General features: G+C 45.6%; 1 protein-coding gene across 13 annotated transcripts in view; it reads right to left on the reverse strand.

Annotated features, from left to right (window-relative positions):
* Positions 1-1,305: 1,305 nt before the first annotated feature.
* Positions 1,306-23,444, reverse strand: part of nrxn1a (neurexin 1a) — a 302,723-nt gene continuing 280,584 nt past the window's right edge. For 9 of the 13 annotated variants that reach the window (XM_066696622.1, XM_066696619.1, XM_066696626.1 and 6 more), the window contains 2 exons: positions 13,551-13,638; positions 1,306-1,753 (listed from right to left, as the gene is read on the reverse strand). In XM_066696622.1, coding sequence (XP_066552719.1) covers positions 1,449-1,753; positions 13,551-13,638 — 393 coding nt within the window. In that variant the 3' untranslated portion in view covers positions 1,306-1,448. The remainder of the gene's footprint in view (positions 1,754-13,550; positions 13,639-23,444) is intronic. The other 4 variants (XM_066696630.1, XM_066696621.1, XM_066696625.1 and 1 more) reach the window with 1 other exon arrangement.

Consider the following 23,444-nt stretch of genomic DNA (forward strand, 5'->3'; position numbering starts at 1 on the left):
AGTTACAATAAATCATATCTAGGTAGAAATAAAGCATTATGATTTATAATTATATACTTCTATATGTATATAACCCATGTGGGCATTTTAATTTCATTTCATTTCATTTGCCATTCATTCTGGGCTCAGTAAAGCAAAACAGTTCTAGGACTTTTTAGTGGTCCGTATCTGGAGGCGTCCGTTTGCGGTTCTGCAGAATGAATTGGGACCCGTGTTCTTCTCATTAATCAACCCTTTATAATATTGCCAAACACAACTGCTACACAGGATTCGGGGGGATAAAATCACCGGCATCCCATCACCATCTCACCCGCCCTTCCCTTCAAACAGCATTGGTGGACAGTCGGAGCGGACCGGGCCGCTCCGGGGGAAGAAGGTAACATAAGAATCGATGGCCTTAAAAAAAAGCAACAACAAAAAACAAAGCAAACAAACAAACAAACCAACCAAAAAGAAAATAAAATGTCATTGCAGATGTCATCATAAAATCTTCTATATCTAGCAACACTTAATAACATTTAATTCTCTTTTTTATTCTTTTCTTTGTTTTTTTTACTAAAAATGGCTGAAGAGCAGATATAGTTTGCATCGTCTATACAACAGGCTATAAAACACCACTCATCACGGTCCAGAAAGCACATATAGATGTGTTTGTACTGTATATAAACATATGTAATAAGATACTTTGCGTGCATGGATTTTCCCAAATGATCGCATCTAGACATCCTCGAAATTCTGCGAAAACATCTGCCTTAGATTTCACATTGGGTAGAAATTAAGGCCTCCATTTTCCTTCCTGACAACACGAAAGTATTTTCTTTTTTAAAGTGAGTCTGTTAAAATAACTAGTTCCTTTTCCTCTTCTCTGCACGTTTGCAGGGGTTGCTCGAGGGGCCGCACAACAGTCTGCTCTGGCCGCCGTCGCCTCTAAGAAAAGTGCGAATACTTTGGCTGATTCCTCCGTCGTAGGTAGCTTTTTCTCTCCGCGTCTGCGACTTCCGTGTCTAGTTATATCACTCGTCTCCCATTATGGATGTTTGGTGGCGTTTTATTTATTAAATCTTTCGTTTTTTTGTTTAAGAAAATGTCCCAGCAACACAAACACAGGCAACGTTAAAGTAAAACACTGACTGTTTATGACATTTGCACCGTCCACCTAAATCCAGCTCCCGTTTTTCTCCGAAACAAAAGCGTGAAATGTCAATGTCTGGTCCGGCCGGTCGGTTGATCGGTTGGTTTGTCGTTGAGTTTTTGTTCTGCTTCTCGTTCCGCTCAGTCTGTTTCTCGCTGCCCGCATTCCACACGTTTTTTTTTTTTTTTTTTTACATTTTATTTCTTTAATTTGTCCAATGTGCTTGAGTAAAAAGTAAATTAAGTTTATTATACCATGTCTCAGATAAAATGAAGACTAAATTATTATACAAGTGTTCTTCAAGGAAAAGGTAGGATCAGACGTAGTATTCCTTGTCCTTGTTCTTCTTATTCTTGCTGGAGCTCTTGGCGCTGTTCGCCTGTTTCTCCTTCACCACTGTGCCGTTGGACTGCGCCGAGTTGCTGATGTAGTTGCGGCTCTCGTCCACGTGGTAGGAGCCCTCGTCGCGGTTGCGGTACTTGTACATGGCGTACAGCAGGATGAGGATGCAGAGGGCGGCCGCCGCCACGATGCCCACCACCATGCCCGTGGTGCTGCTGGACTCGCGGATCACCTCCGAGGGGCCCGGGTAGCCCTTGGAGCCCGGGCCGGTGGGGTTCGCTGTAAGTACACAACAAAGGAGAAGTTATTACAAAGACGGATGGGCTCAGGGAGGTTTGTGTCTCTGTGTTTGAAGTCCATGCACTCTCGGACACGACTAAAGTCAGCACAGGGAAAAGTATTTTTCTGCATCATTGCGGCAGCGCGCAAATTTTAGAGACGTCAAAAACTTTAGAAGCGCTCTGTGGCTACCCTGCGAATGGCACTATACAAATACAAATTGACTGGTTGATTGATAAATGTACTTCCTGGAATACGGTCAATGAAATTCCAGAGCTCAAATAAAAAAACCTGGTTCTCTATTAGCATCTGTGTGTTTAATTTCATTAGCTCTGTAATTATAACACTTAAAAAATATGTTATTCTTAAGAGGGACATTATTTTCCAGTCGTGGGACTGTCTGAATACAGCACTCCCTGGGTCCATGTGTGATGCTCTCATAACCATTTTGAAGTTTCAGTCATTGTTTAAAAAGTGTCAATGCTCTCTAACTCTGAGAGACTTGCTCTCCACTCGATTTCCCGCCACTAATGTTCCTCTAATGAGGTGTTTTGGGTTTCTTGTGTGTTGATTAGCCCAGGGCTGCTCTTAATGTTATTTGTAAGAGTCTGTAAACCTGGCCAGCTCCATTCCTCCTCCACTTCACTCTCACAGACCTCATTAGGCGCCGAGTCTCTCGCAGCCCCGAGTTCCCATCCAGAGTTTAAACACATTGGTGGTGGAAGAATAATATCGAGATCAGTGGGATTCGACAAACGCAAAAAGAGAAGAGAAACCGAACAGAGACAGAGATGTTGTGATCCAGATGCTGCCTGTTTCTGGCTGGTGGGACTGAAGCAAGCATCAGAGAGACTGAATCCAGACACACACACACAGTGCTACACAACAACACACTTGTGAATTGTTATGACTCTGTGCAAGAAATAAACGGGAAGGAGCTGGAAATCACTTGATTGGACGCACACATATTGTTATCATTCCATTGCCTGACAGCCTTAACGAGGTGACATCGTAGACGTTCTTCAGTGTTGGAATAAATAATAGCTTTTTAACGGATATCAATATGATGATTTTGTGTGAAATGGATTCAGATCCTTCTTACATAACGATGCAAGAAGCGATGCCATGCCCAAACACTGTCTAACAGCAGGCAGCGATGTTAATGAGAAGCTGTGCTCCTCTCTGTGCGCACTCCCTACACTCGCATTCGAGAGGCGTTCCTCCAGCTGTGCCACACCCCCAACTCCGAAGCCTGCCATTGATCAGAGACCCCCCCGGCGCCCAGTGGTGCAGATGCACACCGACTGACACAGCTGCTCTCCCCCGGCTCCTGCGGCCATATGTTTCCCCGTTTAACTGCCTCTGGTCTTTGTCAAGTTGTCGTGCAGTCTTTGCACTATTTTCGGACGCTGTTGATCTCGCGTTTGACCCCTGACCTGTCGCATGACTCGTAACTCTTTCATCTTACTCGCTCTGAGGATTGTAAAGGATATTGTTCAATTGACGCTTAACAGTACGCCTCCAACCAGGGCGCCCCACACTGCGTAACATACCGAAGGGCAGGGATGAGCGTCTTATCTGAAAAGGCATCATTCATTTTCTTTAACCTCCTCACATATAAACACCACACACGCGTGTTTGTCCAGATTCCAGGGCCGTGTATCGTGTGCGCCCAGCCCCCCACCCCCGTCTCACAACTCCACACTGTAGTTGAGAGGTGATTGTGTCTTTCGCTTGTTTTATAACACACTTTTTCATCCTGGTGGGATATAAATTTAACACAGCCAGTTAATGCAGTGGGAAGGTACCAATGTCTTTGTAGCCAAGGATGAATCAGACGGCCATTAGGAACAGATAACAGGAGCAGTGGAGTGTGTCTGCCCCGGATCGCACCGCCCGCAAACGTGAGATACGTCCTTGGTAAAAACAACAACAACACTGGATTCACCATTCCTACACCGAACCCTGTGTGTTGTTCCATTAAATCCGCACGTTCAGACACCTAGACATTCGCATATCATCTCAAAACATACATGTCCTGATTGTAGACTCCTCACCCGAGATGCACACGGCTGCCAAGGAAGCCTAATAAGAGATTGACACCCTGCATCCTGGCGTTACACACAGACCCGAGCACAACAGAGAGGACACGCTGATAACATGCTTGGCTTCACGCTCATAATAACCGCTCAAAGGCATTGTGTAAGATTACCCTTATCACCCGATCGGAGGGAAGCGAGTCTGTCGATTACTGTACAGCAGCCGTCCAGCATTTTTAATATCCACCGAGATTTCCAGTTGTTTTCTTACAATTGCAGGTAGTAGATACTCAATATTAAATCTGCCAAAACGCAACAGTCCGCTCATATCAAGGAGAAATCTTAATTAAAGACCACACACGCTGAATAAAACACCATCGAAGGCTCAGCTCTGTGAATAGTCAGACTGTGTTCAGACATGAGAGCTTGACTGACGGATCACAGAACCCAGGTCTCCGGTGGAAGATGCTCAGGGACTCATCAACTGCTCCATTTGAGTGACTTGTCATCTTCCATTCATCAGTCAACAGCACCGTTGGCATCACCGGTCACACTGTCCTCTCTGTGTGCGTGGATTACGAAGCCCCCCACTGGGGTTTGGCAACTCACAGTGCATAGGTTCGATTGTATTCCAATTATTTATATCATCCTTGATCTACTCAGTCAATCAGTAGCCCACAGGTGGAGCTGGTCTCCTCTGGGAGGTTTGTCCTAGCGGGGAGGTGTCACAGGCCTCATGGGGTCCATCAGCCTACAGTGGCAAAGGACCGGTCTGGCCTGGAGGGTCTCTTGCTCATTTGGAGATGTGTGAATCAGCTCGGGGGGGCCTTAGACTTAGGTAAATGCAACATTTAATTTAACAAACAAATTTAACAAATTTAAAAACTGCTTTTATGACAAAATCACACCATGATCGAGCCTGTCCTACGATTCATCCCTGACTTCCTCCAGCTTCGGTGTGATATTTGACATTTTACAAAGGTTCACCGCAGGGGAAAAAACGTAACTGAGACTCCTGAGCGGAATGGAAATCAGATAGCCGTCTGTAATCACCGCGATGCCAGGAAATTAATTTCCTCGCCGAAAAAAGGGATCTCGGTGTGCTGTCACTATCTACAGGATTAAAAGCTGCTCTTTATTGCGCAAACACAGATATTTCTTTGTCCACCAAATGTAGTCTATTAACCTTCATTAGACGACATTAACTCCGCCGTGTCAGAGCGTGTCATTGTCAGGAATAAGTGATACCACAGCAGTGCAAGTTCGCTGTTTCACCGCTGGCTCAGACACATTCACCCTGCTGTCAGACGCCAGATCGTTACATATTTCTCTCCGCTGGTGACCCGTCCTGCATTCGAAATATAATTCCCAGCACTTAGGATGCGCAGTCTGTCCTGACGTGTGTTGGGGTTGAGGTGGGGTTCAGTAGTGCTATCTCAGCGCAGCCACCCCCGGGCAGCTCCGCACGCCTGTTTATTACTGCGGCACCGGCCCTCGGTGGAAGGTGTAAAACGCAGATGAAGTTGCGCCTGAAACAAGTGTAGTAAATGATGGACATCTATAAATGGGCGACCGCAGGCGATATAAACACCATTATAAATTCTACTCAAGCGTACTGAAGGATAAAATTAGACAAAGTGCAATACCTGATAAATTATCTTCATTTCATGACGACAGGCCACTCCGATGAACGGCTGGAATCTGAAATAGCCCTTTCTATTATAGCACGCCTCAAAACACCCCACAATTCTCTGCCCAAAACAGCCCTGTTCTTTTATTCATGGGGACCCAGGTTACAGTTTTAGTCACGGTTGATTGCCTGGCTTAAGCCCAGTATTTAAAAATAGAGAATAAAATAACTGTTATACAAAAATCTGAAATAATGTTGTTATATTTACATATACATTCACAGCTGGGGTCAATCTAATGCTAAGGGTATCTGTAGGTGAAATGAAAAAGTACAAACTAGGGGTTTTGGGAATAAAGAATAAACCTTGAATAGTAAAAATCCTCTTTGGGCTTTTAAAACAAGAAAACAAAACAGGTCAGGTGGTGCGTTTGGGGCAAGTTGACCTGCCGAGGGTCCGGTGTTTCTGGGGCAAGTTGACCCGCCGAGGGTCTGGTGTTTCTGGGTCAAGTTGACCCGCCGAGGGTCCGGTGTTTCTGGGGCAAGTTGACCTGCTGAGGGTCTGGTGTTTCTGGGGCAAGTTGACCCGCTGAGGGTCCGGTGTTTCTGGGGCAAGTTGACCCGCTGAGTGTCCGGTGTTTCTGGGGCAATTTGACTTAGCGAGGGTCCTGGAATGATTTACTTGAAAGTTCTGAATAGGTCGTCCTGAGATCTACATATAATCGATTATTGTTTTTAACATAAAAAAAACCTCTGCTGAGATCGTAAAGCACTTTTGTTAACTTGGCTAATGATTGTATGTTGGGTGTGTACAGGACTACGGATATTTTTAGTGTTTGGATTACATTAAAGGACAATATGAGTTTCCATTTGAATCATCAATTTTAAAGACATGAAAATAATCCAACCCAAAATTAGTATTGAGTCCGGAGGGCATTTGTTTTCCCTAATCTAGCCATTATTCCCAGTGTTTCTCGAGATGCACCGAGGCCGGGTTAGCGGCGACACGCTTAAGTATCTTTTGTTTTAATCATTTTGAAATGCATGACCAGCTTCTCCGCAGCCCCGGCTCCTCCTCACGCTCACTTACTGTCGGGGAGAAAAGCAGAATTAGAGATTTGGCGGCATGTAGGGATTTAAATAAATGGATGTTTTAAACACAATTCTTCATTCATCTTCTGGCGTGGAGATTCATTTATTCTGCATCTCATGACAAACCCGAAAGAGGAGGTGAGTGAGTGGATGTGCCAAGTGGTACTTAGCCGGAGTCATGGAGCAACCGAGACGACTTCAACGGCAGTGCATAGACGCAGTTCTAGCTTACCTCTTACGAGTGCAGTTTGAAAGACAAATTATTTAAATAAGATGTATAATCTCTTGTATGTGTTATGATGTTCAAATAAACACACTGTGGGCTTCCAAATAAAATCTGGATTCTGTACTGTTTTGTACCAAACGTTTTAGTCGGTTTCACAGTTCCTTACAGCAAGTGAGACTAACATCGTCTTGCAGCACAACACCTGACGTAGCGCCCAGAACAGGAAGTGACCGCGCCTGGAGAGCTCAGTACGCTCCTCAACACAAAAACACGCGGTTATTATGCCACAGCAGTCTGAGTACTGATTTCCCTAAAGCTGCGTTAAACACACACTATTAAAAGGAACAACAAACGTTAAAGGAGCAGATTGATGAAGATGTGCCGGGAGGAACCGATACGGGGTAATTTGTGCCGCCTGAAGAAAATACATCCAGACACTCTGAGTGGAGACCTTAGGAGAGAGAGGGGCTCTGCGGAAGTGTGGACCACCACCATCGGGGTAAATACTGAACTCCACAGCCCTGCTTTTCAGGGTTTATACCTGCAGGGCTTTCTGCAGGTCAGTCTCAGCTATTCCAGGTTAGCGGAGACTTAATATGATCTGTTGTTGTAAGAATTAATTGGTTAACGTCATAAAAATGTATATAAATCAACAGAATTATATTTTATACATGCCGTCCTTTTTCATTCACAGTTTAGGCCTTCAGACAGTTTGTGGAGAGTGTGCGTAATGCAACATTTCTGGCCATATGGGAACTCAGAACCTGCAGTATGGCTCAACAGTTGCTCCGTTGCCGAATGCTCGAGGGACAGTAACGGCCCTTGTTCTGTTTTTGCCTCTTTTCATTTAATTAACAGTTTGTGCTCAGGAAGAACGGCCATCGCGGTGTTCAGAGTTTACACATACACGTCGTGCTGCAAATCCCACCGCAAATAATCAAAGCACCTGCATCGCAACCATGCAGCGCATTTGTATTCTGCCTGTGTTCGGCGGTTTCCGCAAATCCATAAAGGTTTGGCCATTTAGCGCAGAGCAAAATTTACAGCACGGTGCTGAAGGGAATTCTGACGGGGGAAAGAGAGAGAGAATCCTCTGACTCGTTCAATTATACTTCCCTGTTATCCTTTAGGTTAAAGCAAGTTGTGCATTTCCAGCCATTATCACCCACTAGTGAACATGTCATACTGTATAAGATCAGCTCTAGGCTGCCAGATTATTAGCAACTGTGGTGCTTATAGGCAAACATACTGTAGCAACAACATATAGCCTTTGTTTGCCGAAGATATTTTAAATTTTAAAGGGTTTGACATACATTTCCCTTTCGTTGTATGATTGATTGGTTTGTAGAATTTCTCCTTTTGATGGCATGGGTGTGTCCAGAACACAACAGCTAGTTATGAAAAAGCAACATACAGGTATATTACCATTAACAGTTTAGCGCAAAGTGCAACAGGCCTAAAGTATTACAATAATGATTAATCAATTAATATTAGTAATACTATTTTGTACAGTACAGTATTGAGTACAGACACGTATTAATGCAGGGGGTTATAATCACACCATTGTGGTGGCTGCTCAGTTGCCCGTTTGCCCGACTGGAAGTCTCTCTATAGCAGTTGCCCATGTGCCAGTCACAAAGAGGCCCGTGGGTGGTATCTGTGCTGGTGCTTGACTGTACTGACGCAATTCTATTCCCCCCGCCCTGCTCTGCTCTCACAACAAGGCTGCAAGCAGCCGCCGGACCCTCACAGCGGGCTGCGCCGTGGCTTACTGTGTATTCGGGCCCTAATAGCACATTGCACCTCGCCTCGGCCCTCATTATCACACAGGCAATCCATAATGTCAGCCGATATCCACTGTGCCTACATGTGTACAAATTGATGTAGGGTTACATTACCGAATGGCTCACCGAGGCCGTGCAACGTGCAACGTGCAACGCTACCACACGCATTACACTGGGCAGTGTGTCAGGGCTGATGACCGATTGCACAGCTAAACAGCCCCTACACAGCCGTCGCACTCTGCACGCGCACAACAACACATATGGGCTGTAATACAACTGCCATTTCAATACGATCACGGCTTTCTCTGCACAAGGTGGGTCTCTGCGTCTTCTCATCGTTACAGGCGGCCATTAATTACCGGGACTGCGGATCTCACGCCCTTAAGAGGACAACGATGTCTCTGGGTGGCTGTGATTGTTATTCTAGTATCCGTTTGCATGTTTGCCTTCTGTCAATGAACCGATTCTGGACAGGGATGGTTGTGCTGCAGTGGTTTAACCAGGGAAAGGACAGGCGAGTGAGTCGACAAAACGTTTAACGCTTATTGTTTTTTGGACTCATTGAAGGACAGTAATAGGGAGATGCCGGGACACCCCTCCAGTGACTATTCATATCGGATATGCACTAATTACTGCGGTTGTGACACAAATATCTAAATCATTCTCCTGCCTCATCAGAAGAGAGAACACTGATCCGGTGGGAAAGATGGCAGAAGATATTGGGCTGGTGGCCTCTGGTTGTTTTGACTTGGAAACATGTTTTCTTGGTGGCTACTTTGCAATCTTGAGAAATAATGCGGACAACCCTCACAATCAATGCTGCTCCCAAGACTATTATCTGCAGTTTTATATAAGGGTTATTTTATTTCTGTCTCTTGGGGGATGATAATCTGTATTTCATGGATCACAGCTTCTCATACTCGAGCTCACTCCAGAGTAAGTATTTATCTGTGTGTTATTTCTCCGCAGAAAACAATTTTGACTCTCTTTAACCCAGAAGCCACCCTGATGATCATTGGCTTTAAAGACGTGACAGGAGCCATGTGCGCTGACATTTCTCTCCAGAATTAAAAGGTTAAACCATGATGGTATCATTTAATCACGGTTAATTTGTAGGGTCAAATGTAGGTTTCAGTATTGTTTACGAAAGAGAAAGTGGTCGGCTGAAAAAGCAGAGAAGAGAAGAAAACTAGATCACCATTCTCTCTGACGTGACCGTGAAATCCTATTTCCGAGCTGAAACATCTCGTAAGAAAGCGGATTGCAGGAGAGGCTGTCTGGGTAATCTTCGGCAAGTTAGAAAGACAAAACAACCCCCCAAAATAAAATCCTAATTAGCTGGCATTCAGAAAACGCTTCGCTTCCCCAGCTGTAGCCCAAAATAAAAAAAAGCCAGCCTCCTCTCGCACCGGCACAGAAGAGAGAGATTGTCTGGTATCTTAATCGTCATAACCGTGCTTACAATTTTTATGCTCAGAGTTTAAACGGCACTGGATTGTGCGACACGGCAAAACACTGTGTTCATTTCACATGTGAAGCACCTTGTGTGAATGTAGTGACGTTTTCCAACCGTTCAAGTATTTAGAAGCACTGTTTTGCCTACAGTGCAGTGAAGCGCCATGCTGAGTGTCTGGGGGAGTTAAGGGTAGTCTTTCCCGCTCCCCCACTTGAGTCCTGTGAAATTATTATTGTAACCCTTGTTAATGAATCTCATAGCTTTAGTAAATCACTCTGAAAGGGACCGGCCTGTGTCCCCACAAACACATAAACAATGTCACAGTGAACAATGTCTCTCTGCACAATGTCACGCACTCTGCTGACTGTATTCTGTTGGGGAGCAACAAGAAAAAGGACGGTAATTAACGCAGGCCGGGCGAGAAGCCGAGAAGGAGAGGAAGCTGTGCCCACGGATCGTGTCAGTTGACAAATGGCTCGCCGAAGCGCCGCGGGGCCCAGAAAAGACATTTCGACCGTCGCCGCCGAGGCGCTGGCTGCAGCACGCCGCACGAGCGCACAACACCGGCAACGTTACAAATTAAAGAGCGCTTGCAGAAATGGCTACTCTGGAGTGTAAGCTCATTGTCTTGAAAAACTGCTCCCGATCAAAGCCCAGCATTGCAGTGCAGGGAGCTGCCAGGAGAAAAGATGCTGCTCAGAAACCAGCCCGGCGTCCGCGGCTCTGGGCCGGGCTGCACACTGAGCCGACACAGATTCCCAGTTAGAGGAAGCAGGAAACATCAAAAACCAAAATAACATTCACATTAAAGCAGAAAAGCTGCTCCCGTGGGCGAGAACATAAAAGGATCGTCCCTCGCCGATCACTGGCCACAGGTTCGAGACGTGTTTGTTGGAAGGTCTAAATAAAGTGGCGTCACATGTATCAAAGAGCGTCTGGAGAAAAAAAACAGGACACCCAGTCAATACGAGATCAGGTGTGTGCTGCCCAGAGTGCACAACCCCCGCCCCCAGGAGAAAGACAAGTCACAAACCGGGGACACGTGCGTCACCCTCATTTAATTGTGTTTTTATTTTCTGTCTCTGACTGGAGTTCCACGGCTGACAGCGCACGATTAGCACACGCTCATTAACCTGGGCAGCCCCCCCCCCGGCGCGGCCGCCCACCGTGTGAAGCCGCCCGGTGACAGAGTGGCAGCGAAGGGACCACCGAGGCCCAGAGGAGCCCGACACACAGCTGTGAGTGTGGGAAGCTGGGACTCAGATCACCAGCCAAGGAAAGAAAGTGCCTTTCGCAGAGGCGGGGAGGGAGGTTCATCGACTGCATTCCCGGCAACAAGCCTCAGCCCTTCAGAATTGCTACAGCCCACGGACTGGAGAGCCAGATAAATAATAAATAAGTAAAGTGGCCGAACGCAGCTGGCAGAGTCTGATGCTGATGAGAAGTGGATGAAGTCCTATTCTCTCCAGCTGATCGTGAGCCAGCGCCAGAAGCACATGATCACTTAACCTCCCGCCGCGTCGTGTGTGACTTGGTGGTTTTCTCTTACGGCTGGAAATAAGGCAAAGCCGGTGCCCGGGTCGTGTGAGCAAAGCCGGGCACAGCGGAGCATTCAATTTACCGTCGACTGATCTAACGGGAGATCTCAGAGAGATTACCGGCAGCCGTGCTGAGCAGCGACCGGTTTGAATACAACTAAACTAAGAAAGAGCACATTTTCAATCATTATTAGCTCAGTCAGACGCGTTCCCGGCGATGGGGACGATGACAGGGAGCCCGGTGGGAATGCAGCTGCACTGTTCTCCTTCATACAACAAGTTCTTCAAACCCATCTTCGCTTATTTATGCATTTGTGACTGATGTGCTTATTGTGAAGTTTCGGCTCTTATTTGTTTTGTGTTCTGTTTATTCCCTTTTAAAGCATTTTCCTCCGGATCAAAACCATTTCCACCTGATTTTTTAACTAAGTAACTATAAGAATAGGACTAGCAGGAGACGACGTGGGTGTTGAAGATGAGTGTCACGAATACTGAATTTATTAATTTAAAATGTGTTGAATCGTCAATGACAAAAGGTGAAAAAGGTGTTCGACATTTTGCGCCAGACTGGGTTTTAGACACTGACAAAAATCATGATTGTTTATGTTGTTGTTTATGTTAATTCAATTCACATAAATGCATACATACCAACATAATTTTTGTCTTTTTGTCTTCCAGCAACAGCCCCCTCTGAGGCACAACCCACCCCTGAGGCACCCCACTACGAAACCCACACCCGAAGGTCTGACGAGCCATCGCCACTCAACGGCTGTTGATGGTATAACCCCCCACTCCTGAGGGCCCCCACCAGAGGGAAGAGCACAGCCAGCAGCACCGATAAATAACTTTCTGATCTCCTTGCTGCTGTAACAACTATACTGCCAGGAGGGGAGGCAGCCATTAGGCCTGGGCCGCCATGGACCCTCAGAGATTTATTTTCTCCGACATGCCATCCATAGGAGTTTTTCGTTATTCTCTCCTGTGTGCCAGATGGTTTATTTTTTTAAATTTTAATTTACTTTATTTTAGATCACAAACTGTTAATGGTCTATTTTTATTTTTACTTTATATATTCTATTATTTATGTATTATTTTATTTTGCTGTATGTTTTTTGTATGTTTACAATCTATAAAGCCCTCTGTGGCTACCCTGCGAAGGGATAGAAATAAAAATTGATTGATTGATTGATTGATACGTATATGCTCAAATCTGTATTTTTTACGCCACAACGTTAAGTCGCAACAACCGAAGGTTTTCAAGTGCTCCTCACGGCGCCTGGCTGTTCCCTCCGCTGTAATCAGACTCACCTGAGTGTGTAAGCCTTTAATTGACTAATTGGAGGAAAATGCATAGCAATTATGTAAATTAAGCTGGAATCTAATTGATGCCACTTTCAGTCACATACTTAGCAAGGCAGAGCAATCCTGAAATAATGAGAAGCCATTCCCCTGACAAGCACCTCAGGTATGAACCCCTAATAACGCAGTGTCTGTCTGCTCTCGCCGCGCCTACTGTACATCTGCTCTGGGCCCAAGTCCTCCAACACAATCCACTCCAATAAATTACCACTAAACCGCTCGGCAATATAGACAACACCGCGTCTGCCTGACTTGCCACGTACCCCAAATTAATGACACCAGAGTCGCTGCCCTGGCCCAGAAACCCCAATCACATCTCTTCTCCAGCTCTGCACACATTGGGGGCTTCTTCCATTACAATACTGCACGCCACATCTGACTAATACCTGATTCACAGGCCGAGATGAGCGTATTAGCAGTACGGCTTTTAGTCCCCTGTGTGTACTCTGCGCGAGATGCGGGGAGCAGAGAGATTATTTGACACAAATCACGCAGGCGGGATGTAAGTCGCTTTGTACAGCAACCGTACAATAAAACAACAAACAAACGAAAACAGGGGAAAAACAACAGCCAAACAACCAAAGAATAAACAAGAACATCCCTCGGACCGGTGACTCCAATATTGCACACAAAGACACTAACATCAAGAGAGAAGAAATAATAAAAGATGACTAACCTAACCCACCTGAGCTGGGCTCACAGGGATCGATGTCCTCATCATCGCTCGGACACTCGGCCGACGCCACCAGCAGGTCATCTGTCGGCTGCAGGGAGACAAACAAGACGAGGCAGTCAGCAACGGCCACACCCCATTACCCACAACCCCCCTGTGCTGACGTGGCGTACGCTGCCGAGCCAGAGGTGTAATGAACTTAATAATGAACTTAATTACTTTTCTACCCACAGAATAACAACTCACTTAGTAGAGGGATAAGATTCTGAGTGATTCCGAGTTTGCTTTGTTCTCATGTTTTCGGTACACAAACAGGCATTTTGAATTTGAAAGGGTGCTGTAGCACAAAGAAAAGCCAAAGCTCGTCAACACCAGCGCACCGGCCTCCGACCCTCCCAAACTTAACCCTGCTGTTGTTTTTATTTATCTGTTTCAATGGAAATGTCTGCGTGGTTGAAAGAAAGAACCCCCTTTGTCCTCTGCCCGAGCCGAGCTGAGTTGAGTGTGGTCTCGGCCGCCCGGTGTCTCTACCTTTCACATTTAAAAGGGGCAGTCGGGGAGGGCGGCACAGATGCGCACGCTGTCAGATACGGGCCCTGAAAAGGGTATCTCGCCGCAGCCAGATCTTTTGAAGCAGACGCCCACCGAGGGACTCCGGCTCGGGCTTGTCTCCGCACACAGATGTGCTCGTGTCAAAGGCCTGCCACGGCGCTGTGCTAGTTCGGGAAAGTTTCTACTGCTTTTAAGAGCCATCAAAAAAACAGCCAGACACACACAGACAACCATATGCAAAAGGTGCTCTCGGAAAGGTTACGGCAGCTCTGCGGTGGCCAAGGACTGCTTTTCAAGGGAGATATTTATTATTCCTCTCCTGCTCCAAAGCCCACAGAGCCCAGCAGTGCCAGCAGAGCTGACGAGTTCACTTCTAAAGAAGCAGGCGACATCGCGAACGAGCCGCCGAGACTGAAATCCAGGGCATCGGCCGCCCCTCGCCCTGCTGTAGCTAAACTGGGAGCGTTTCAGATCGCGCCGAGGTCTCCGGGGACCTGCGTGCGTTTCTTAATAGGATACAAAGAACGAGGGAACAGAGATAAACTCAAACATAGCCAACAGTTAAACATAAACTGCCATAGCCATTAGATTTCTGCTACGAGCAATCAGATCGGCCTCGTCAATAAAGGTAATTTTCCCAGGAACGGCATCTTGGGCACCAGCGCCTGGGTGTCCAGAGAGAAGAGCCTAATCTTGTTCTGATACCATCGCAAGACAGGGGACGAATGATATCCAGTACTGTGTTCAGTAGAACAGTATTCCCCAGCACAGGGTGTGTGTGTGTATATATATATATATATATATATATATATATATATATATAAATATCTTGCAGGAATAATTAGCACCTTAACCTTTGCTTTGAATTATCACCGAATGCAAACAGAAGGGAGCGGTTGAGTAGGAACAGGACTGCAGTTTAAAATGGCCACAATGGGGGCTGTAAACGATGTGAAGGTTGGACCATTCTTCTCTTCCACAGAGCTACACACACTGTTGTGCCTGTTCGCCTGGTTATGTGTATTAGAGACACTCACATATTTTTGCCCTAAAAGTATTTTACCTGTCAAATTATAAATCTAAGTGGGACTTGATCCTCAGACGGCGCGCTGCCGGAGAGCAGTGGGGCGTGAAAAATCAGAAGGCAGGCGATGTGAGGAAAAAAACAGGAAAAAAAAACACACATTGGCAGGCTAAACTTACTGAGCATTTTTTATTTTTTTTTCAGCCAGGATAGCATTGCAAATCTAAATTTAATTATCTCGCTATGAAGCTTATCTGAAGTGTCGGGCATCTGGACAGCTGTACGCTGCGATTCAAAAGTGTCACATCAATCAATCGCAGCCCTTGATTTGTTTTTCTCTGCTGTTTATCAACCTTCCTTGTGTTGAGGTGGTTTGGTGGAAGATCAATGTGTTTCTCCTGAAGTTAATCACAGACAGAACGGGGCTATTTTCGGAGGAGGCTGCGGCATTCTGGGAGAACGATACGGCCACGGTCACCGGCCAGACCTTCTCTCTCACCGGCAGACGCCGAGCGTTGAGAGTCAACGAAGGAAACTCTTGCCGCTTGTGAACGAGGTCCCAGGAGCTGCTGTTTAACGTGCTTTAATGAAGAAAAGTGGGTTGTCGTATAATGGCTCTGCTTTAATAAGGTTTGATCTGCCAAGGGAAATGAGACGCAGTTGCCACACAGCCCAGCCGGTTCGGTGAGCCCCGGGAGGGATCGCTGCCAACAGGGTCACACTGGGGGCTGTTGGCTCATTCCCATCTGCTCCCGTATTCTCCTCCAGTCCTGCAGGAGGAGTCCTGGCCACAGACCCCAACGATGGCCGCGGGGCGACAGTAGTGTTGCGGTGACATCAAAACAAGACAGGACAGAGTGTTGACGCAGAGTAAATGATTTAAAAAGGGATGTCACTTGATTGATCTGATTACTAATGATGGAAGTCCAGCCGTTCTATTTTTTAACAAATCCAAATGTACCGAGTGTCCTTGGTCTCGGTCCGAAGCGGCACAACAGCGAGCGGGAAAACAACGGTCAATCCTACTCAAGCAACAATTATTAGGTATTTGGGACTTCAGTTCAAGGCTTAATGTCTCACCTGAAAGACAGCTCCTCAAAGAACATCAGAGACTGGGGCAAGGGTTTGAATTCTTGGTTGGGTGAAAATAGTGCCCTCTACTGGCCCGCCAACAATACCTCCAGAGGCAAACTTTAATGTCCCTCAATGAAGGGCAAATCAGGCCCACCTTGCTTAGTTCCTGAGCTCTGACATGATCAGGCTTCAAGGTGGTTGAGTTGTTACTAAAAGGCCTACTAATTGTCCCCCATTATTAGGGGATATTCTACAATTAGCCAGAAGATGATATATTGATTTACTTAATTATTCTTCAGATCAGTTTCACCGGAGCGGCTTGACTGGCAATGTGAAATTACCAGGTCAGTCACATGTCTGCATCCTAACGTGTCTGAAGAATCTCCCAGAATCCCCCTCTCTCTTGTCTCTCACAGGACCGATTTGTGGCGCTCATGCAGTACGCCGTTTCACAAACCCAGGAGGGATTTCATGGCTTTTCGATTGTCTCTCCTCACACATTAGTTCTGAAACGTGTGGAGGTTGATAGTGTTAACATTTTATTGCATTCCCTTCGCGCAATCTGATTATTGCTTTACTGCCACGGGATAATCCTGCCAATGTGATAAGCATACTGGGGACCTATCGCTCCAGTTTAAGCAGTTGTATCACACTGGAGTCTCATCCTATTTTATTCTACGCGCTGCAGACCGCAGAGGGGAAGAAGGGAACGAAACCTCTGCCTGTGACCGATGGCAATACAGGTTTGGCACTTTTTAAATCAGTGTATCACAATCCTTAATAATGGCTGCTGTAATAAAAGGGGTTTAAGCGCTATGAGTGGAAGTGGCTTTGGTATAGGAGCCTGCTGAATCAGAGATGGTTCACCCTGCTCTGCCATCTTATTACCGTCTTTCTGAGAGTCAACGTACAATTCACTCATTCATCGTTCTCCAGAGAATTGAAAGGATACTTCTCCAAATTTTCTCACTATCTGAATGAAACCCTTAACTGGTTTCATAATTATCTTTCAAGTCACTGCTGAAAAAAAACAATTAAAAATGTCTGATTAAGCTGCAATTTAATCCAATTAAGAATTTAATTAGTTCAGATTTAAACAAAGAATAAAACTGAGGATGTCGGGTGTCAGACTAGCAGGATCCTGTGCTATGTATGTATATAGATAGATAGATAGATAGATAGATACATACATACATACACACTCCTCATCCCAGCGTTATGAGATGAAGCTCTGTAAGATCTCATTCGTCTTGATTGGCTGCAGGCACCATAATTTGTAAAATGCTGAACTAAATAAAGACAAGCCAGGGCCGTGATGAAGCGCTCTTTGCCTCCATGGCCCTTGAATCAGCCGAGCCCGGCAGCATTGTTTATGACATGAGTTGAAAAGAAATGGAGTTTATTTAAAAGTCAGTCTGCCTTCGCCTCCTCATCGCAGCGTCGGCAGAGCAAAACGACCAGGTGGCGCGGAGTGTGCCGGTGATTAAAAACCGACAGAGACTCAACACAAAGCCACACAAACACCACAACCTGCTATCACAGCCTTCTGACTCTAATAAAGATGATCTTGATGGCTATAATGAGCATTCTGTCTTCTTTCTTCTTCCTCTCATGAGTCAGTCAATGCTTCTGTCATTGTGTTATAGATTGTGTCCAACAAGGAAAACAACAGCAGTCACTTCAGACCCACAGGAGATCGGCGAAGGTTGGTGTTAGAGAGTGGGGGTCCGTCACGTCAGTGAGCGGCAACTTTTTAAATTTCTCTCTGTGACTGACAGGTGATCTCCGTCCGAGCGCTGCTGTCAGCAGCAGTGGATGCCGGGCGCAAGTTTGTTTTAATTTACCACTTCCCCTTTGACGGAGTTCATAATTCACTCTCTTGTCACTAATCCCCCGAGTGGAGGGGAAGGCTGGAAACAACATCGCTGTCAATCACGGCCCTCCGCCTCTTAATTAGTTCTCGCCGTGTTTGACTCATCAATCTGTAATTCAGAGAGCGTTTGTCTCATCTCAGGGAAATGTAACAAGGTATTAATTAGTTTGGTCCCTTTAACTTTCGCGCCCCTGCCCGGGAAACACCGAGTGTCTTTGTGGGAGAAGTTACAACTATCAAGAGTGAGTTAACGTCTGATTTTGTTCAACGTTCAACAAATATTAAATCGATTTTCCTGTGTGTTTTGTTTTGTTTAAATCGTAAACAGTTTCCTTATTTGGCCTCAAGGAGGTATAAACACTTTGGCAAGGTGTAGCACCTCACAAGAAGAGCTGCTGTAATTAATTAATTGATTATGCTTTACAGAGAATGAGGTCTTGTAAATTTCACACAACACTATACAGCACAGGTCTGCGTGTTTTCTGGGTGTGACTGTCTGCAGAAACAACCCCCAATAATGGCATCTCACCCCTCAATAAGGGAGCCGACACTGCTTTCCTTTCCTCTTTTTCTTCCACAAGGGACAGACCCTGTCAAATTAAATACTGCGCCATCGCAAACTGAGAAAATCAATGAATACAGATCAGAGACGGCGATGTAAGAGAAGGCTACTCCAGAATCACACGCGCATTTAGATCCTGTCATTAGCGTGTAATGTGCAAACACACAATTATCTCCCAGAAATAAACTCCGTCGGTGCATTTTTCCCCCCAATTTACTCGAACGCAGCCTATTGATTTCATAGTTTGAAATATGCATTGCCAGCAACATCGCGCCGCTGCCTGTGTGAGTTCTTACGTCTTCGTTTTCGGAAGCCAATGGCTTTTGCTTATTAAATTTTCCATTATGGAACAAAGTGTCCTACATAAAATGAGACCACTGGGGACCCCCTCATCCACAGCATTTGCTTACAGAGGTGACAATACTTCTCACTACAGCTTTAGCCATCGCGCTGGCGTTTCCTCACAGTTCGGTACAGATGCCCAGTCACTCGTCAGGTTAATGACGCCCCTGTCCATATTGTGCGCTGTGGTCACTGTACACACATATGGTTAGATATTGTCATTTTTATTGTTCTTGTGGTCATTACTTTTGTATTTATTGTTGTTCCTCTTGTTTTAAATAATTCTAGTAGGCAGGAGGGTATCAACTTAATGTTTAGAGTAGTTTGAGGCACCCTGGTTGAAACAAACACAAGTAAGTGAAAGCGCCGTGAAGTCACCCTTGCTTGATGGTATTTGCCCCCAGTGGAGGAAACGCAATGGCTCTGGACACCCTGCCAGTTGAAACAGGGTGCCCCGTATTAATCGCACCCCACCGTGCCAGCGACCCCGCTTGCGTCTCCACGTGGGCCTCGCTGTCGTGACTTTCTGAAAGCCGTATAATTACACCGCATTTTAATCCGGAACGGGAACACAGCCACTGACAAGGTCTCCTCTGCATTCGCATTTGTGTTTGAAATCTCTGAATATATATTGCTGCCAGAGGCCGGTGGTGATTCACTTCCATTCAGCGCATCGTCCCCCATCACAGGGAGACACACATTTACGTGCCAAGTGTCAGACTGATGTATTTCCCCTGGAATCCTGAGACATCCAACAGACAGGGTAGCGGCTCTGCCCATCTCAATCAATGGATGAATCAGTTCCAATCATCTGGGATACAAAGGCTTGATCATAAGGCTCCAATCTAGCATGATACTGACCATCGCCCGTCTCTGCGGGAGCCTGAGGGGGATACCAGAGGCTGGAGAAAGACATACAGACATACATATGCTTGTGGATCTTTGATGTTATGGGTCTGTTTTGCTTCCACTGGTCCTCCAGCCATTGTTAAGGTCAATGGCATCATGAGCTCTACCAAGTACCAGGACGTGGTTGCCTCATCCAGGAGGCTGAATCTTGTGGATCTTCCAGCAAGACAATGACCGCAAAGACACCAAAGAAATGGGTAATTAACCAGAAAATCAACAATTTGCAATGGCCGTCTCTGTCTCCGGACCCGAATCCCATTGAAAACCTGTGTTTTGAATTAAAGAGGACAGTCCATCAGCGCAGACCGAAGGATATCGAGATCTGTAGCGATCCTGTCTGGAGGAATGGTCTAAAATCCTGTGCAATCTCATAGCAAACGATAGAGAATGGCTGAAGTACTGGGCAGGGGCACACAGTACTGAAAACAAGGGGGCCCATCACTGTGACACTAAATGTTTTGGGAAATAAATGTATAATTTGAGAAATGTGTCATGTAGGTTGATTCCCTTAAAATAAAGTACAATGTATTTTATTGTCAAGGCTCATTATGATGAACTTTTGAAGAAAAAGAAAGACTATGCATCAAAATATTGAGCTCCCAATTAAACACCTGCAAGTAGGTCAAATGGCGACACATGAATAATTTAGGCCCGATGTTCAATAAAATCCTGCTGAATAATGTACGAATCCAGCGCCACACTGCAGAGGAGAACTCCTCGTATATATCTCCTCACCGGGACAGCAATATCGTTGGGCTTCAGGACTGTGTACACAGCCACTTAATGGACAGTTAGGAAGACATGACAAGGGAGGTGATATAGTAAGTGAGCTGGTGCTACAGACTTATAGCTAGATGTGCTGAACATATATATATATATATATTTATAGATCCACAGACACGAGCCTGACTGACTATCAAGGTTACGATTCCACTCGTGATCATGAGCTCGATGCTAAAGTCAAGATGGATGCTGATGTTTGCTATGGTTACTAATAAATAACCAAATCAGGGAAATCTGTAACATCTGATCTGCTGCACTTGTCCCTGAATTGTCGCTTCTCACACTCAACCTGAAAACTGTTTTCACAGAACAAAATCTGCAACAGGAGCAACACGGTCTGCATAAACCACCGGGATTAAAAACAGCCGATGAAAATCTCCCTCCTTCACAGCTGCACTGGTGCAGTTTAACCGAAACATCGCCTCTTCATGTTTCGCGGAATGAGGTTTGCCTTGGCCTTCTTCAGACAAGGGCAGATAAAACACAGGCAATACATTAGAGCGCGAGAGGGAGCCGCTCGGCTGCCAGGGCTGTCCCAAGCCACCCGGCCGTCCTCCAGTCCCATACATCTTCCTGTGCAGCGGTGCGTCTTCAGAGAGCGCTCCTTAACGAGACATGAGGAACGTCCTGCCATCGCACAACGAGGAAACAAACACACAGACACACTATGCATGCACACCGATACACACACACACAGGCACCCATGCCTTTGCACACACTCGCACACGTGTGTATATATATGTGTTTGTGTAACGCTCTCTACACATGTGTACAGCTGTTTCCAGGCAGTAGTATTGCTGAAGGTGAACTGAACAAAGCAGACATCCCAAACGAATAGTCATAGTAACCTATTGTACATGCAGCCATTAAATGAACTTAATTAACTCACAACAGCCCTAATCTCTGTATCTTTTACATGTCAAGTTGCTAAGCCTGAGTATCTCTCACTTGTTAGGACAAATTAACATTCAATTACCTTAGAATAGGCTGAACAACAAGCGCAAATCAACAAACAATCATTATTATACTTAATAAACAGTTGGCTGAGATAGTAGTATGTGTGCATATATAATTGCAAATGTACATTTGTTTATACACACAGACGCACATTATCCGCTGAATGCTTCCGTCCCAAAGCGTGCCTCTGCTCCTGCATCAATATTTCAGACACTGTAATAAACAATAAGCCAGATTTCACCTAACGAGGAAGGCAACTGTTTATTTTGTAAGTCGGCGATGAGGCTCTCATTATTATTGGCCTCGGCGCTCCGGTGCAAAGCTCCTTACATCTGACGACAGACTGTTACTGAATTTTTCATGGAGGAAGAACAGGAATTAGGGGAGCCGTAATTATTTACCAGAGCCGGTCGGTACTTATTTTTTAACCACAGGGTGCAGATTGTGCATAATCGTCTATAAATTATATTTATCAGTATTCCGTCATGGCGTTACTGATTTATCCCTGTATAATTAATTAGCGTAGATATAATCCTGCAGAAAAGTAAAACAAAAAGATTACAGACACTCTCGGTGAGAAAGAGAGAGCGAGAGAGAGAGAGAGGGAATGAAAGAGAGAGAGAAGTACAGAGAGACAATGGCAGGCAGGCGCAGGGTGCTGTTGAGATCATTCCCGTGGATTTTCCCGGAGAAGGGCTTTCATTAGCATCTGGGCCACTAACCCGACTCACAAATCAATCCAGGCCTCTCTACATCCCTCTTTTCACCACATGCATGTTTGCTAAATTGTCTTTCTCCCCGAGGCGAGAGGCAGATTTGTGCCTGAGCTCTGATATGATGTGAGAAAAGCAGACAGTGTCTCAGCCCCAGTGCTTCCCGTTGTGCCCAATGCAAGCCACTGATAATTCTCAGCCTCTGAAACCCACTGGGTCCCACCAGCTGAATACTAATGAACGCGGCCGTGTCTGTGTGCTGACAATCGAGAGGAGACCCTTTTTTCTCCCCGCTAATTAATGCCATCAGTGACACACAAGTCCGGGGGATGCACAACTTCTCACACCAGGCAGTGGGAGGGATAAACGCACCCTTGTGCCCCTGCGTTACCTGGAAAAGTTGGACAATTCTTCCCCTGACAGAGATCCTTCATGAGACGAGTTCACTCCTCCTGCTGTTTCATCTCTCTCTTTCTCTCTTGTTTGGATTTGTTTCAATGCAATGCTCCGGCTGGCCATTATTGCCAGAGAACGATATAAAAGCTTCATAAAGGACGTAGTTTACCCCTGCGATTGTGCGCTGAAGTGCTGCAGCAGCAGGATTCGTTGGAGGAGAGTCATAAATCTAGGCTGTGTGCTACTTAAATATTCATCTTCGCCAAAGCACTCTCTCAAATTATGCTGGAGATAGCTAATCCAATTCATTGCGCTCTTAGCTTTTTATACAGCCACAATAACAAATAATGCACATTCAGACTAAACAATATAGACATTATAGCGAGGCCTTTAATCGCTCGCACACGCCATGCGTTTCAGTCGCTCGTCCGGGCAGCTGATTGGCTGATTTCATATTCCGAGTACATAACGACCCCAGAACACTTCCAAACAAGAGGCTCATTTTAAATTTAGATTCCTGTAATCGTACTGAAGTAAATGTATATACATCTAAGTGCAAAAGTCATGGATGATTCTAATTCACACTGTATACCACATATTTACGCGTGTACAGAAAAGCACTTAAAACAAAAGGAGGGAGGCCGATCTAGTCAGTTTTAAATACAAGGTTCTCAAACACAAAGAACAGCCTGGTGATAAAGCTATAAAACTG

This window comes from Amia ocellicauda, chromosome 23 (genome assembly GCF_036373705.1).
Source record: "Amia ocellicauda isolate fAmiCal2 chromosome 23, fAmiCal2.hap1, whole genome shotgun sequence".
Classification (NCBI taxonomy): domain Eukaryota; kingdom Metazoa; phylum Chordata; class Actinopteri; order Amiiformes; family Amiidae; genus Amia; species Amia ocellicauda.